Source organism: Gymnoscopelus braueri (genome assembly GCF_963280865.1).
Source record: "Gymnoscopelus braueri genome assembly, chromosome: 5".
NCBI lineage: Eukaryota > Metazoa > Chordata > Actinopteri > Myctophiformes > Myctophidae > Gymnoscopelus > Gymnoscopelus braueri.
The window spans coordinates 41886887-41903440 of NC_137606.1; the positions used below are offsets into that span (position 1 = coordinate 41886887).

A 16554-nucleotide genomic window follows, 5' to 3' on the forward strand; every position below is an offset into this window, starting at 1 on the left:
CGGTTCCGGTCTTTCGCCTGGACCCTCGAAGCCTGCCTCGCCCGTAAGAGCCAGCGAGAGAAAATACAAACGGAGGAGAAGCTAGTGAGGAAAACATGGAACAGAGAGAAAAAACAGGAGAGTGAGAGGACGAGTGGATGAAAGAGAGGACAAGGGGATGAAACGGGAGGACAGGGGTGAAAAGAGGGGAGAAAACAGGAAGAGAGAGTGAGTTAAAGGAGGAGGTGAAAAGATGCAGTTGAGCCATTGTTAACCACTTATGCCCTATATACTTTGCCGGTACCACAAATAGCAAAAATAGCAGATCTACAAGATCACAGTGGGTCACGATGCGATGCATTATGTATATCTGCCATTTTTGTAAATCCTATAATGACATGCCCCAAAATAAGGATGCCAGTTTTAAAGTGGTTAACTAGATACCAAACATCACCCACAGTTCTTGCTTAAATATATTGAGATGATACTAAAAGGTGTTTCAAGTATGAAATAACCAATAGGCTCCAGTGAATAGTGCAAGGAGCTACAAAGGCAACCTAGCAGGGGCCAGCACCTCCGACCTTGACCTTTGACAACTAAATTTCACCATATGCAAGATATTGTGATTTGAGGATATTGCAACTGCTTCTTGGTCACTAATAATTTGCCCAAAACTATTTAATTGACGTTAACTACTGTGCGTTTACTTTTGTGGGGGAGTGTAGTGATAACGAGGAGAGAGAGAGAAACAAAAGACATAAATTAAGGCGAAAACATTCCTTTACAAATGAATTAAGTTAAATGTACATCTTGTCAAGTCACAAACACTTCAGAAAATCTCTGCATATCAATGATGCAGCCTGAGCAATATGTGAGTCTCCATCCCAGGGCCCGGAGGGGCGGTCGCACTGTGATTGGCGAGCTGGTTGTCAGGCAAGAGAAGACACAATTATCCAATCTGTAATAATAATTTAAAAACCTATGTACAGCAACTACAATAGAGACACACGGGGACTACAAATTTCACGCCCACTTTTGAGACAGCGCCGCTACTAGGTCCGTTAGAACGATGAACTGCAGCTCTCAATGCAATCTCTATAGAGGCATTGTAAAATACCATAATTTCACTGGGGGCTGTGGTGATTTTTTTTGTGTTCTAATAAACTGTCCCATTTGTTTAATTTATCCTTTTAATGTCCCATATCTGTCATCTCGATATACTACCCACAATATACTATAATATACTCCATCAGTGTGTCAAAAGTTCTAGCATCTCTAATCTAAAGTTTAAGTGGTCGTATGGTATATACGTCACGGACGCATCCCTTGAGGATTTCAATACCTAGATATGTTTGTGTCTCTCATGTATCATTTTCATAGGCTATTTATTTTTTTATTATCTTGCAGGACTATTTGTATATTAATACTGTCCTGAAGAATTCAGCTGCAGTTCATCGTTCTAACGGACGTTGAGTAGCAGTGCTGTCTCAAAAGTGGGCGTGAAATTTGTAGTTCCCGTGTGTCAGGGATAATCGGTTCCTGTAGTATTTTCTTTTTTTAAAGGTAGTTATCATTAGCAGTAGTTTAATGAAATTCAAGTTTTATGTACCTTTACTGTTCCTGATATATGTGAATGACATGTCATCGGCCTGCAACTGCAAGCTGTTCCTGTTCGCAGATGACTCGGCCCTGCTAGTCTCGGACAGGGACAGGCTGCAGGTTGAGAAAACTCTCAGCTCCGAACTCAACAAGATCTGCATCTGGCTCTCTGACAACAAACTTTCATTACACCTGGGTAAAACTGAATCCATCCTCTTTGGGTCCAGTCCTAACCTTAGCAAGGCAGAGAGTTTCACGATCAAAGTGGGTGATAATGTCATCAAAAGAAAGGATGAAATTACCTACCTGGGCTCCATCTTGGAGGCAAACCTCTCCGGTAACAAAAACGCCGAAAAAGTGATCAAAAATGTCAACCGAACAACACGCTATTTGTGGAGGATTGATCGCCTAGTCAGTAAGAATACTCTGAAGATTCTTGCAGGGGCCCTCATTCAAGGTCATTATGATTATGCATGCACTTCATGGTATCACAACACCTCCAAGGCCTTAAAAACAAGGCTCCAAACATCCCAAAACAAACTTGTAAGGCTACTTCTTGGCCTCAATCACAGAACCCATCTAACCCCTGCTCATTTTGCTAGGATTGGATGGCTTAGGGTTGAGGACAGAGTACAGCAACTTGCTATGGGCCTGGTCTTCAAGATACACCACAACATTGGGATCCCCCTGTATTTGTCAAAATACTTCAAAAATGTTAATGAAGTCCATGATCATAACACCAGAGGCAGCTCCACTGATCATGTTCAACCCAGATTTGGCTCAACTAAGGGTATGAACTCATTCTCATGCTATTCATCAAAAATGTGGAATGCCCTACCAAAAGGAGTAAAGGAGTGTAAAACCCTACTCACTTTCAAAACTGCCCTAAAGATACACCTTCAGGAGGCTGCAATTCGAAAATGGCCCCTGTCTAAGTCTTAACCTACCCCTCCCTACCCCCCCCCCCCCCCTCTTTCATTTTCCTCTTTTGTATATATATATATATATTTTTTTTTTTCTCTCGTCATACCAGTAACCTGAAAGCTGATTGTATGACATTCTGTATAGTAGTGTGTATATCTGCCTGCCTCTTATATTTCATCATGATTTGTGTGCATGGGGTCCTCATCTTAAACAAGCGTAATGCTTAATGAGGGTTTCCAGTTTAGTAGACCTTGTATTGTGAATTTGTACTTCCATGTACTGTTATGTACTGTCATGTACTATTCTCATGTCTTTCTAAATAAACTACATCAATCAATCAATCAATACTTTACACCTATAATGGATACATACTTTTTTTATGTATTAATGTGGACTGAAAATGAAGCAATGGTTAGTGGTTGATTATTTATTTTTTAGGTTAGTTTAGTCCTGTTTGTCTTTTATTGCTCACTAACCTAACCATGGAGCTGACCTATATACATTTCACTGCTTTTAAAAAAAATACTACTTTTTATTATTGTATATGATGAATAAAGGTTGCTTGATTGATTGATATACAGTTGTGAAATATATAGGTAGTATAGATAAAAGTATATTTATAGGTTCTAGCAAAAATAACCAACCTACAAGCTCACAAGGACACAAATAACGACGTCCTTAACAACCAACCAACCAATCAGAGCGCGACCATCCCTCCGGGCTATGGGATCACCGGCCTCGTGCAGTGGGCGAGCGTGCACTTCCGGTATCTTTGTTCACAGCAGCGCAGCGCTAGAGCTGTGTTGCGTTGCACCTCCCTCCTCCTCCGGTCCGGTGCCTCCTCCTTCCTCCTCCCCGCCCGCCCCGCGCACACACACAGAGAACAGAACGGGAGAAGCAGCCCACGAATTCCGCCATGTCGGGGTTTTCCCTCCCTTAACGCTTCGCAAACGGACGAAAAAACCCTATTCGCATAACGGTAATGGACGTCTGACCGTTATAAAACACCGCGGACGGTTGGTTGTGTTGATTCGGTACCGTATGTACAGGTCGTTGTGTAGTTAGGTTCGGGGGGCTTCATAGCTCGTGCTAAAATGCGCGAGACAGAACGACGAAATGTCGGTTAGCTTCCATTTTTTTTCGCGATACACGCATTCGGTCTTTTCTCTCTCTCCGCGCGAGCTACTTGTGACGCGTCGACGGTACACAATAATACGATATGTACGGTAATTAACTTATAAACGACGTTGTGTTTCGGTTCGGATGTTTGGGTGCAGATTTACCAGTTATTTAATGACGTTGGGTTTTCTCTCTCTCCTCCTCCTCCTTCTCTTCCGCAGCTCTCTCTCTCCCGAAAGTTCGGAGTGACGAGAAGAGGAGGAAATGCGCAGACGCGCGTTTTTTTTTTTCTTTCTTCCATCCACCACCACGTACAAAACGCGCAACATTTTCCTTGAATGTTGGTCCTGCAACGCCCCCCACCTCCCCGATGGCCTCATTACAGTGTGTACACTACACACACACAGTCATTCGAACCCTCAACCCCAAATCAAAGGTCACGAATTCTGGGACGCAATTTTGTTAATTTCGTTTTGAGAGGGTACAAATTACACCAAATAACCTTTTTTTTTGGGGGTCCATTTGGTGTCATTTATACCCTCTGAGTCAGACTAGCCCCCTCCCCCCATGGCCCCCCTCTTCAAGTCTTTTGTATACATAATATCACGAGAACTCACACGTGACGGATTGTATTTTTAATTCAACACCAACACGTTAACAAATACCAATTACATTCTGTTTTGGGGGCCTCGTCTTAATCACGCAAGGCCTGCCACTGACTGCCTATCAGGATCCTCAAATGTTACTAATTGATTATTAATTATGGCTGATGATTGATGATCACTGGCCTCCCCAGATATAATGGGACCTATCTGCCAGCATCATCAAGAATTATATCTACTACAATCTACCATTCTATCACGTCTTCAGCACAATGAGTAGGAACCTGTTATTAAGAAGGCCCAAAAACAAACACACTAATAATAGCTAGGAAACAATTCATATGTCAGGTGATTTGGCTGTTGGAAGTAAATCAATAAATAAAATCACAAATAAAGTGCTTTTCATCTTCAAGATTTGACTGAGAAACAATTTCACAGAGATCCATATGATCACACCTCTTGTCTTGCCTGCAGACCTTGCCATCTGTGCGCAAACACGATGAAAAACAAATTCAACGTCACCTCACCTCCATTTTGCATCAACGTCTAGAGATAATAGAAGCGAGGGGAGGAGTGAAGAGGACATGTGTGGCCGCTTGGTGTCGCCCGAGTACTTCCTCTAATTACAAATACGTATTTCTCCATTGGGCAATACCCATGTCGGCCAGCAGAGGGACCCAACGCGTCTGTTTAAATGTCTTTCTGAACATTTTGGGCACTGGGGGACAATGGGCCATGTTGTGTGGTGTTTACATTGGGGAGAGTTGAAATGGAAGTGAAAAGAACATTTGAACTGACACTAGAAACCATATGACACATGGACCTTTTTGTGACAAAGTATTTTCAGGAGGAGTGTTCCTGCTCTTAAATAAGGCAGAGGCCCGTGGCACACGCATACAGGAACATGCTTATTTCTAGAATACATTCGAGAAAACAATAACAGCTGTATAGTGTAAACGGAGAAGGGCTCTATCGCTTCATGAGGTTGTTGGCTGCGTTGTTGGCTGCGTTGATTCGGTCCACGTTGAGTTCAGTCTGCAAAAAAAGAAGAAAGAAACCTTACAATCTTTTAAAAGTTTGAGTGATGTGTGCCGTGCGTGTGTTTTTGTGTATGTATGTGTGTGTGCACCCGCCTTTGTGCGTGCAATGTACAGTATATGGGCGCACTGTGAAATCACAGATGAAAACCTTGTAACTCCAAACTTGATTTACGTGTAAATTTATATAACTCTAAACATAAATATGTGCGTGGTACTGTTACCACCAACCACTATGTGGTTGGTTGTAACGTGTGTTAATTAGTCAAACTAAGTGAAGTGTGTTAATTAGTCAAACTAAGTGGTGCAGTCTTTGGTTGGAGTGAAAACCTGAAGACACTCAGCCCTCCATGAAGCATGATTGGATAACACTGGATCATGCCTTATTCTACTGTATTGTTTCTCAACTAGCGGGGCAGGACCCAAAAGTGGGCCGCGAGATGTTCTGACAGGGTCACAGACAAAGAATAACTTTAATGGTAGAATATCGTGGCGTTATGTAATATACTGTGTCTCGGCATTAAAGCCAATTGAAATAAATTGGGTCTTAGCGTTAAAATGATGTTGTATAATTAAAAAAAATGCTTGGTCAGCAATTCTAAAAGGTGTTTCAGGGCCGGTATGTGGTTTACAAGTCAGCCAGCGGGGGGCCGTCATACTGTCCATGTGATACAATTCAAACACAACACAAACTGTATTACATTTGATTCCACACGCCCAACACTTTTCTGTGTATCTCAATAATATCGCAAGTATATGTCATCAAAGCGTTGGCGCCGGTGGCACTACCTACCTTGTTATGGATACGTCCTATCTGTGGGATCTGCACTTGGATCTCGTTGCCCATGTCCAGGGCCATGCACTTCAGGTTGCCGATGATGCTGCCCACGTGTTGTAAGTTCTCCTCCATCTCGTCCTCTTGGGCGTCGTTGGTCACCCTGAGAGGGAGGTGGGGTAGGAGGAAGACAGGGTGGTGTGGGTAGAGGAGAGAAGGGGGGGGGGGGGGTGAAAATGAGAAGAAGAGATGGAGGGTGCAGGGAGTTGACGGGAGGGAGAGAGCGAGAGGGAGATAAGGAGGAGTTTGAACCGAGTTGTGAAAATGTAATGGAGGGTATGGTGAAAAAGACAGAAGCGGTAGGGAGAAAAAGAAAGATAAAGAGGCATAAAAGTGGAGAGGAAGGTAGAGGAGAGAAGGAAGGGAGGAAGGAAGATAATGATATAGGGACAGTGTGTTATTGCAACATACTGTAGGACACGTGTGTGCGCGCGCACACACACACACACACACTCACTGAAAAGAGCAGAACTGACAGCTGTTGTATGGTACAAATAGGCTATGATTTATGTAGGGTTTCTATTGCTCTTGTGTGTGGTTTGCCAATATCCTCTGTTTGAGCAGCTGCTCGACTAACAGATGACTGAATTGTATGTCAGTTTGTTCTAAAGGAGAGCAAACACATGCACACGCTCGCACACATACACAGTGTGTTTATAAACTACTGCCTGCCCTAGATCTAATTCAATTTGTGGTCAAAGACAGACACACGTGCACACACACACACACATTTACATAGTGCTGTGTCAGACTTTGTTTTTGTAAATCTCGATGCTCAATCCAAGTCAAGTGTCAAAGTCAAGTCTCAAGATGTGTTTATAGGAGGAAGTTCCCTCTGAATGCTGACTACACCTATTATTACATTATTAACATGACATGTATCATTTTTGAATGACCAGAACATCACTCTGCAGGAGTCCAGCCGTCTATAAGGTGGTCTGTGTGTCCGGAGATAATCTCGCAAACAGCTGACCGACAAGTGCCAAATGTATTGTACAGTATGTGACAGAAGTACCATAACGAAAATGTTTCTTTTCACATAATGTTAGTTAATTTTATAATGAAAGTCAACAGGGCTCTGCGGAGGTGGAACCCTTATCCAAATTTGGAGTCATATGTCATAGCTATTTCATGATTGACATCATAGATGACTGACATCACAGGCTGGCCACATGAAGTTCGACATCCATATAGGAGAAACACTGTTCACATGTGTATGCCACATTATTTCTTTAAAGTTTATTTTCTTTTTCAGTTTGTGCTTTATTCAGATAGGAGAGTGTAGAGACAGGAAACCAAGGTCAGAGAGAAAGGGGAGACGTGTGAGACAAGATGGGAAATCGGATTCAAACTCTAGTCCTTGTGACTCAAAAGGAAGCTGTGGTTAGTGAAGTAATTGGCTGCGCCGCTAGGCAAACCTCATTTCTAACTCAGATTATGTTATGTTCCCAATAATAAATTACAACATCAAAACACTTAGTTTAGCTTTACAATCATGCTGCCAAGGTTACATCATCCTCAAATCAAAGCTAAGTGTCCCTAGAATATTTCACTTCATCTGTGAGAATGGCCAGAGTTGGCCAGAAAACGAGCCTATTAGCAAGTTGGCAAATGGCTGTCCTAAAAAAAGTCTAAAGCTTTGTGACTTTCAGAATCGATAAAAAGCCGAAAAAGATGTGGACACAAGAGCGGCAATAACAATCAGGTACAAAACACTGCACCATCGCTACACCTATCCTATAAAGCCTACAGTATGCTAGAGAGCGGTCTTGTACTGTACAATGAAAATTGTAGTTCTTCAGTGTTTGCCCCATGTACATACACAGTTTTGTACCATGACTCTTTTCTCCTGCTGCTCAATTTTCAAAACACATCTTCTTGTTTGACCATGAACCGTATTTTATACTTTGTCGTATGATGGTGTAGCTTGGCGAATTGTATGGTATTATGAGCTTGTAGATTGATAAACTTATAGATTGTAGATTGATAAACTTATAGATTCATAGAACCATATAAATACAAAATCTGTATTAGAGCTCAGAGACAAAACACTTCTAGGACCCAAAAGAGTCGAATTATCACATGAGTGAGTGCCAAGGTCTATAAAAGCCAAACGCACCCACCCACACCCAAGTCCCCAGACACACACAAGCCCCGCCCACCTCGTTATGTAACCGCCACTCATGATCATCTGCTCTCGCTCGTCTACGACCCTGTTGGAGGACGGCTGATTGGACACCACGCCATCGCTGGAGGCTCCGCCCCACACTGCCTTGTACGCCCCGCTCTCCTCAAAGGCCTTCAGCCTGGAGGGGTAGGAGAGAGAGAGAGAGAGAGCGAGAGAGAGAGAGAGGGAGGGAAGATGAGAGACAGAGGAGGGGAGAGAGAGGTATAGGATAGCGGAGGAGGGGGAGAGAGAGAGGGAGAATGGAGGGGTTGGGTATAAAGGCGAGACAGAAAGAATAAGGGAGGAAGTGATTGAGTGAGGGACAGAGGGAGAGACATTAGAGCCGATGCCGATGTAGTCTGGCGTAGCCAGTTTTCTGCAAATATACTTTTAGTGCTCCTGGTATTGACGATTTCTTGTATAGTATTGTATGTCTTTATATGTCTTGATGAATTGAATACATAGGACCACAATGGAAACAAGCCCTCAGGGCTTTTTGTGTTATCTTTTTAGCATTATTGTATAACTGTACCATCTGTACTTTTTGCTAACTGTTAATAAAGTATTCAATCAATCAATCAAAGCCAGATGATCAGAGATCTCCACCTACCGAAATATGCGGTGACATTTAAATTCAACGTAGGGCCTAGAACTGAGTGGAAACCATTCTGAAATGTAATTGCGAATTTAGGGCGGTCCTTCATGTTGGGACGGTATCAGGGTTGGTTTATAGACGTGGGCTTGTTAGTGACTGCTCTCGCTGCTGTTCTAGCCCCTATCGAATTTAGACGTCACCAGATTTTTGGTAGAAGGAGATCTCTGGTCGCCTGGCTACGCCGCGAGACTAGACCCACTATTCACGTTTGGTCACATCTCTAATCCATAGGTATTAAATCCATTCGATATATTTCACTGGTTATCAACTCAGGCTATGGCTACTTTAAAATTCTCATAGAAAAGCTTTTCAATTCTACCAGGTGTTTAATTTATTTCACCTGGTGTCTCTGGTGTAACTTAGTCCCCAATTAGCTATGAAAGACAGCATTTCTTAACGACCAGACTTGAGAACCACCATTATGTTTACCGGTAATGTGACTGATGTGACAATAAAACTGATTCTGATTCTGATTCTGATTCTGGTAATCTGCATGTTGCAGACAGCGGCAAGCTACCAGACAGAAATTATAATGGTAGCAAAGGAGGCAGGCAAATAAAACCAATTAAGTATGAATCACACTGAATGGATGAAGAGGGTAAGAAATGGCCACCATCTGGTTTGATGTCATCATCCGACCATCAGTGAATCGGAATCAGTTGGATGGTTGGGGGGGTTTAAATAACAGCTTGTATAATGTACAAACTCACTGTTTCTCTCTCCTCTCATGCACACACTGACATGTACCCACCCAATGATAAGCACGCACGCACGCACACACAGACACACACACACACACACACACACACACACACACACACACACACACACACACACACACACACACACACACACACACACACACACACACACACACACACACACACACACACACACACACAGCATACTTATCACAGGAGCAGAGCCCACAGCATTTCCCCAGGTCTGTGAGGTTTTTCTCTGCTTCCTTCATGTCATTGTTGATCTGATCCAGTCCCTCCTCTATTCGCTCCAGCTGCTCTACGGACCAACAGAAGCAGAACCAGGCCACAGAGAGAGGAGTCGGATGGGAGGAGGAGGGCAGAGAAGAATGAGGGAATGGGAGAAATAAATAGGGGAGAGGGTGGAAGATGAATGGAAGGTAGAATACAGAGGGAGTAAAAAAGTTGACAAGACAGAAGTGGAAGACACAGGATTGAAGAGAGAGTGTGGGGGGGTAAGGGAGGAGGTGAGAATGGAAGGAAAGAGGAGTGAGATAGGAAGTGAGAAAGAGATGGATTGTGGGGATGTAAGGGATGGAGAGAGAGAGAGGAGGTGGAGAAAAGGCAGAGAAGGAAGCGATGCAAAACGAAAAACAATTCAGCAACTTGTTTCAGCCAAAACAAGCAACTCATAAGCCAGCCCCCCACAACCCAGACCGTCTACAGCAAAAACACAGGACACTCAAAACGCCGCAACTGAAGAACAAAACAAAAACATATGCATTAGAACAATGGTTCTCAAAGTGAGGTCCGGGGACCCTCATGGTTTCCTTGAAGGGGTTCCAAAGCCTTACAGGTCTGTAACTCTGAGAGTGTACACATGGAACCAAATGGACCCTTTCAAAGTTATGAAGACAGAGAACCACTGCCACTGAACCGACCGCTACATAGTGGTGGACTCGGTTGAGGGTTTTGGCCGCATGAAGGAATGCCATGAGGGGCGTAGGCAGCGTAGCCAATCAGAACCTACTTCCTGAGCGGCCAGGCACACAGGCCGCAGCACTGGGCCATGTCTGTCAGGTTCTTCTCTGCCTCTTTCATGTCCCGGTTGATGGAGTCCATGCCTTCCTCTATACGCTCCAGCTGCTCTGTAGGAGGAAGTGTTGTTTACTGCAGGGGTGTAGTGGAGGGGGAGCACAAGGGAGCAATGCTCCCTCACTTTTATTAAGAGGAATTGGGTTTTGGTTAATCTATTCAGTTTGTTTTGATATTGACACAGCAACTTTATGTCACCTCCTATACTCTACCTGCAGCGGACTTGGCCAGAGCCTGTTCGTCGATTGGTCGTGATTTCACCCTGACAACCAACCAACAAAACAGCATATCCATCCACTATCAGTGGAACACATTCAGCTGACCATCCCTTCGGGTTGTGGGATCTAAACTCTATTCAAATGAAGCTATGCAATACTCCCTGCATGCTTTATAATGTGCTGTGTATTTAATGTTATACTCCCCACTGCAGCAGGGATCATCCCAAGAACCACTATTCCATCTCAATATACAAGAAATGGTCAAGAATGTGAGTGATTCCTAACAGAATTGTCCACCACCTGCTCAACACCAGTGTTGAGAAAGAAAAATGCTCGGTTGTATAGATTTTAAGACTGGGAAAGTAATAATAAGTGACAAAATTACAGACAACAACAAAACTAGTGTGCATCTTGGCAAGTGACGTTAACAGAGATAGATGATACAGTAACAGATAACAGAGGGAGACAGATAAAGATAAGTACCTCCTTGTTCATCCAGCATGACCAGTGCTCTGATCCCTGCATCTTTACTCTGGAGAGGAAAACATGCACGCACGCACACATAAACAAAAGAAGCTATTAGACTGATTTACATCTCCTGCCACCTATAACCACATTAACCCTGGCGTCCCTATTAAGGGCATGTCATTACAGGCAAAAGTTTTCAAAAATCTGAAAACCTATTTGCTTTTTTCCTCCCAAACATTTTCAACAATAGCAAAAGTAGCAGATCTACAAGCACCTCACAACAACGTATAATATAAGGCGCTTCACATCACATAATATCCATTCAAATAGAGAGGGTGTTTCCTTTGTTCTGTAAGCTTGTTAAACGGTGATTGATGACGGTGCAGTCATCATTACATCATTATATGAGCAGTCATTACATTGGCGGTGGAAACACTGGAGTCTAATCTACAGATTACTGTAGGAAGCTAAATGTCAATGATGATGATGTTCTCTCTGTCTTTTGCTTTTTTTGTCTGTAAACCACTTAAACCCATATACTCCCCCAGGGCTCTATACGTGGTCCGCGCCTTTAGTCCCCCTACACCAAATCTCTAGCCCAGTGGTTCTCAATCTGTGGGTTGGGACCCCCAGGGGGGTCCCCACATGATTTTGGGGGAGTCCCCAGATGACAGTGAATTCAAGAACTTTTAAGACTTTTTTAATACCTAAAAAAGAAAAGATGAAGAAAGAAAAGAAAAGAAAATTACATCAAAAGTAATCAACCAACTATACTCTAAAAACTGGTCAAACATTGGCCAAAGTGTCAAATAATACAAGAAAGGGGTCATAATTGTGAAAATAGCCAATGGCCTTGTGAGCTTGTAGATCTGCTATTTTCACAATATTTATCTGTGGAGTCTAACAGAATGTAATGCCTCAAATCCTACAATTCCAAATGCTTGTCGGGGTGGGGGGTCCCCAGTTCAAATATGATTATTTTGGGGGGTCGCGGCCTGAAAAGATTGAGAACCAGCCGATCTACAAAGATCGTCTACTTTCGCCAAATGTTCATCCCCGGAATAGGGATGCTAGGGTTCATTTAAAGTCGAACAGCATTGGCAAATTTTGATAAAGATATGCTTCTTGGTAGATCTTTTTGTTGATTACTATAATAAATTATGCGGTAAACATATGAGATGGGAGTAACTGTTGTGTCCATACCTCCTCAACTAACTGCATCATCCGCCGTGTGCTCTCCAGGGACTAACAGAACAGAATTCAAATGACATTTAACAGTTAAAAACACAGTACATGATGATACACATTTTTATTATATTGAATACATTTCGATATGTTTTTTTTTTAATGTTTTATTTTTCTAATAGTTTTGAAAATGTAAATATTCTGAGCAAATACATACAAGTCCATATTCAAGTGAATGCACTATTTGCACATTCAACTACTACCTTCATTCTCTCTCTCTCTATATATGTCTGTCTGTCTGTCTGCGTGTGTGCATGCGTGCGTGCGTGTACGTACGCGCGCGCGTGTGTGTGTGTGTGTGTGTGTGTGTGTGTGTGTGTGTGTGTGTGTGTGTGTGTGTGTGTGTGTGTGTGTGTGTGTGTGTGTGTGTGTGTGTGTGTGTGTGTGTGTGTGTGTGTGTGTGTGTGTGTGTGTGTGTGTAAAGATCATTCTATTCTACTGGGTATTCCCCACTGAGATGGTGAGGAGACAAATGGATCTGGCCTGTTGTAACCTTTACAATGCCATCTGTGTGTGCGTGCGTGTGTGTGTGTGTGTGTGTGTGTGTGTGTGTGTGTGCGCGTGTGTGTGTGTGTGTGTGTGTGTGTGTGTGTGTGTGTGTGTGTGTGTGTGTGTGCGCGTGTGTGTGTGCGCGTGTGTGTGTGTGAGTGTGCGCGCGTGTGTGCGTGTGTGTGTGTGCGTGTGCGTTTGCATATGTGTGTGTGCGTGTGCGCGTGTGCGTGTGCGCGCGTGTGTGTGTGCGTGCATGCGTGCGTGCGTGCGTGTGTGCATGTGTGCGCGTGCTTGCATCTACAATACCTGTGTCCATGCATATGCTTATTTTGTGCCTGCATTCCTCACTTGTCTGAATCTGTCTTTGCATAATGTGTTTATATATTTGCATAAATGTGTTTCAGTGCCCCCCACACAGACACACAGTGAGCTCATGTTTGTCTAGTCTAGTCTCTCTGCAGATGGTCGTCCTAGAGATGAGCTGTCGCTATGGCAACCAGGTAAGCCAGTTATGAGCGCTATGTCACTGGCTCTCAACATTGTAACTCTGAGAGTGTATACACATGGATCCATGGTTGACTGTAGATAGTAGGATACCAGAGATAAAGCATGGTATCAAATGGGGTTGCGTGGCCTAATAATGCATATCAACCTGAGGATCCTTGAAACTAAAAGGTTTGAGAACCACTGAAATGCCAGGGTATAACACCGTCTATGTCGGGTGGAAACCTAATATGTCCAAAACTGTTACTGTTCAGGATTCAAATTAAAAAGCATTAAAAGTAGCAGATCCGCAAGCTCGAAGCGCGGCGCGAAGCTTTTGTTTGACGCTGTAGTATGATCAAGTAGGGTGTTAAAAAAAAAAACGCAAAAAGTTTGAATATGGAGATAGGAGGTTTCTGCCCGACAGCGACGATATATGAGTGACACTGAGTAAATGTAGATGGACAGCAGTTAGGAGTCGGACCAACAGTAGGTTTTAGGACAGCGAGTGAACACAACACAACAGAAAAGGTACACACAGACATGCAAGGCTCGCATATAGTGCAGCTACAAGCTAAGTGTTTATTTTGGAAGTCGACTTTGTGTCATCATCACGTAATTATTTTATTAGCCTACACATATATCTATAGAATGTTTCGAAAAGTGGTTTCTGTATACCATAATTTTTAATTTGCATGTCCGGTTGGGATTATGCTACTGTGCAATTTTATGGTAGCTGTTTTGGTAACAACAGCAAAACCGGTTTCAAGCTGTTTATTGACAGTGGTAGTTTGACACCCAAAACAGCCATTATTCTCATCTGAACTTCGGATCTATCATTATAATAGATAGCTACAAGGCTGGTTGATAAAAAACACCTAGCCTAGCACTTTACTTTTTATGTATTGTACAGTGGTTGTCAACCTGGGGGCCAGGACCCTCAGGGGGGGTCCCCAGATGATTAGCTTAATAATGTGCAACATTGTTTTCTCACTCAACAGTAAACAAACCAACATACAGTATAAGAGAATACAGGGTATACACTATGATTTGAGTACAAAGGACCCCAATGGAAACAAGCCAATGGCTTTCTTGGTATTTTTTCATTCCTTTTAGCTGACCTTGTATTGAACTGTTCTTTCATGTGCTTTTTTCTGCAAACGTCTAATAAAGTATTCAGGGTATCTGCACATTTCAATTTAAGGACTTTTAAGACCTTTTTAATACAAAAAAAACTAAGAAAAAAACTAAAATAAGACTATTACTATGTCAAAAGTAATCAACGAACTATACAATACAAAATGTCAAACATTGGCCTAATTGTGAAATATTACCTGAGGAAAGACTCAAGAGGCAAACATTTTGAAAATAGCTCACAACGCCTTGTGTTGCGAGGCGTTGTGAGCATACATGCTCACAACACTCACAACGGGGTAGAAGAGCAGCTATTTTCAAAATATTTATCTGTGGAACCAAGTCAAACTAAAAGGTATGTTCGGAAATACTGCACTGAGCGCACTGGCCAATACAAACTAATAGGCGAGTGCGCTCCGGTGCGCAATTTCCGAACGCACCCTAAATGTAATGCCTCAACTCCTACAATTCCAAGTGCTTGTCAGGGTGTGGTGGTCCCCAGTTCAAATATGATTTTTTTGGGGGGGGTCGCGGCCTGTAAAGGTTGAGATATGTGCATAATGCTTAGGGAGAGAGTGAGAGAGGGCCCCTAAATCGCAGACCAGACAAATTCGCCAAAAGTTTTACTTGAGGTTCCCTTGAGCAAAGGAGCTCCCAACTGCTTTGGTACAGTATGATGATGATGGGTGCAGATGGACACTGCTGTAAAAGAGCACAGTTTAAATGATATAATACATGGGCTACACAGGTTCCTTGCTCTTTTCACAGTCGCTTGTGTCATGAACCTCACTGTAACCCTGTGGCACTCAAACAAGAAAAACAAGTCTGTCAATCATTTACCTCATCTGTGACTTGATTGGCTCTCCTATGTAGCTCCTCCTGCTCTGTCCTGATGGGCGGGGCAGACGACATCTTGGCATGAGGCCAAATCCAACCTCTGTGTGTGTGTGTGTGTGTGTGTGTGTGTGTGTGTGTGTGTGTGTGTGTGTGTGTGTGTGTGTGTGTGTGTGTGTGTGTGTGTGTGTGTGTGTGTGTGTGTGTGTGTGTGTGTGTGTGTGTGTGTGTGTGTGTGTGTGTGTGTGTGTGTGTGTGTGTGTGTGTGCGTGCGTGCGCGTGCGTGTTCAGTCCCAGTTGGCCAAATTAGTGGAAGACATCAGGTGTTTTGGGCACCTAGACAACACAGTGACATCAACATTATTTATGGCAGAGAACAGCAGTGACACATGGCAGCCATTAATGCTCTGCAAGACCAACGCCTTTACCAGGTCTTTTTGATCTTCCAGTCGATCAGACTGGGCAAGCTGAGGTGACCAAATGAGTTGATCAAAAACAACCATTATTAACCCATTATTCACCATTCATCATTATTTGATGAGCATAAAACCTTTCTCCCCACATAGTCTGAATTTATCTCACTTAATATTTATGGTAAATTATTGACTTATACTATTTTAGGATTTATTATTATATTTATTATTATTATTGACTCTCGTTCAACATAAAAGCTGATGGTTTTCACTGTCTGGCAGTTGGGTGATCACGCCAGCCTTGGCAAAGTGATGGTGTGTTCCTCAAAAAGGTTGCCCACCCCCATACCTTCCCTTTTTTCATTGTTAGTCCTTGGATGGACTAAAGTACATTTCATTTAAAAACAGGAAGTCTATTCCTATTTGCATTGTTTACCTTTTGGTTAATGACGACTATATAACCTAACCGGAAAACCTATATTATGTCCCTCTTCTTCCCCTTTATTAGGAGAGCCATGTAGACTGGATAGGGAACACAGACAAATAACGCAGTG

General features: G+C 43.0%; 1 protein-coding gene across 1 annotated transcript in view; it reads right to left on the bottom strand.

The window, feature by feature from the left end:
* Window positions 1–4248: 4248 nt before the first annotated feature.
* The window catches only part of LOC308085518 (synaptosomal-associated protein 25), a 19038-nt gene continuing 6732 nt past the window's right edge, over window positions 4249–16554 (bottom strand). The window contains exons 2-8 of the mRNA XM_080428709.1: window positions 15594–15923; window positions 12603–12644; window positions 11415–11463; window positions 9826–9937; window positions 8258–8401; window positions 6054–6198; window positions 4249–5258 (exon numbers count right to left, since the gene is read on the bottom strand). Of these exons, the coding sequence (XP_080284835.1) occupies window positions 5193–5258; window positions 6054–6198; window positions 8258–8401; window positions 9826–9937; window positions 11415–11463; window positions 12603–12644; window positions 15594–15665 (630 nt within the window). The 5' untranslated portion in view covers window positions 15666–15923 and the 3' untranslated portion in view covers window positions 4249–5192. The remainder of the gene's footprint in view (window positions 5259–6053; window positions 6199–8257; window positions 8402–9825; window positions 9938–11414; window positions 11464–12602; window positions 12645–15593; window positions 15924–16554) is intronic.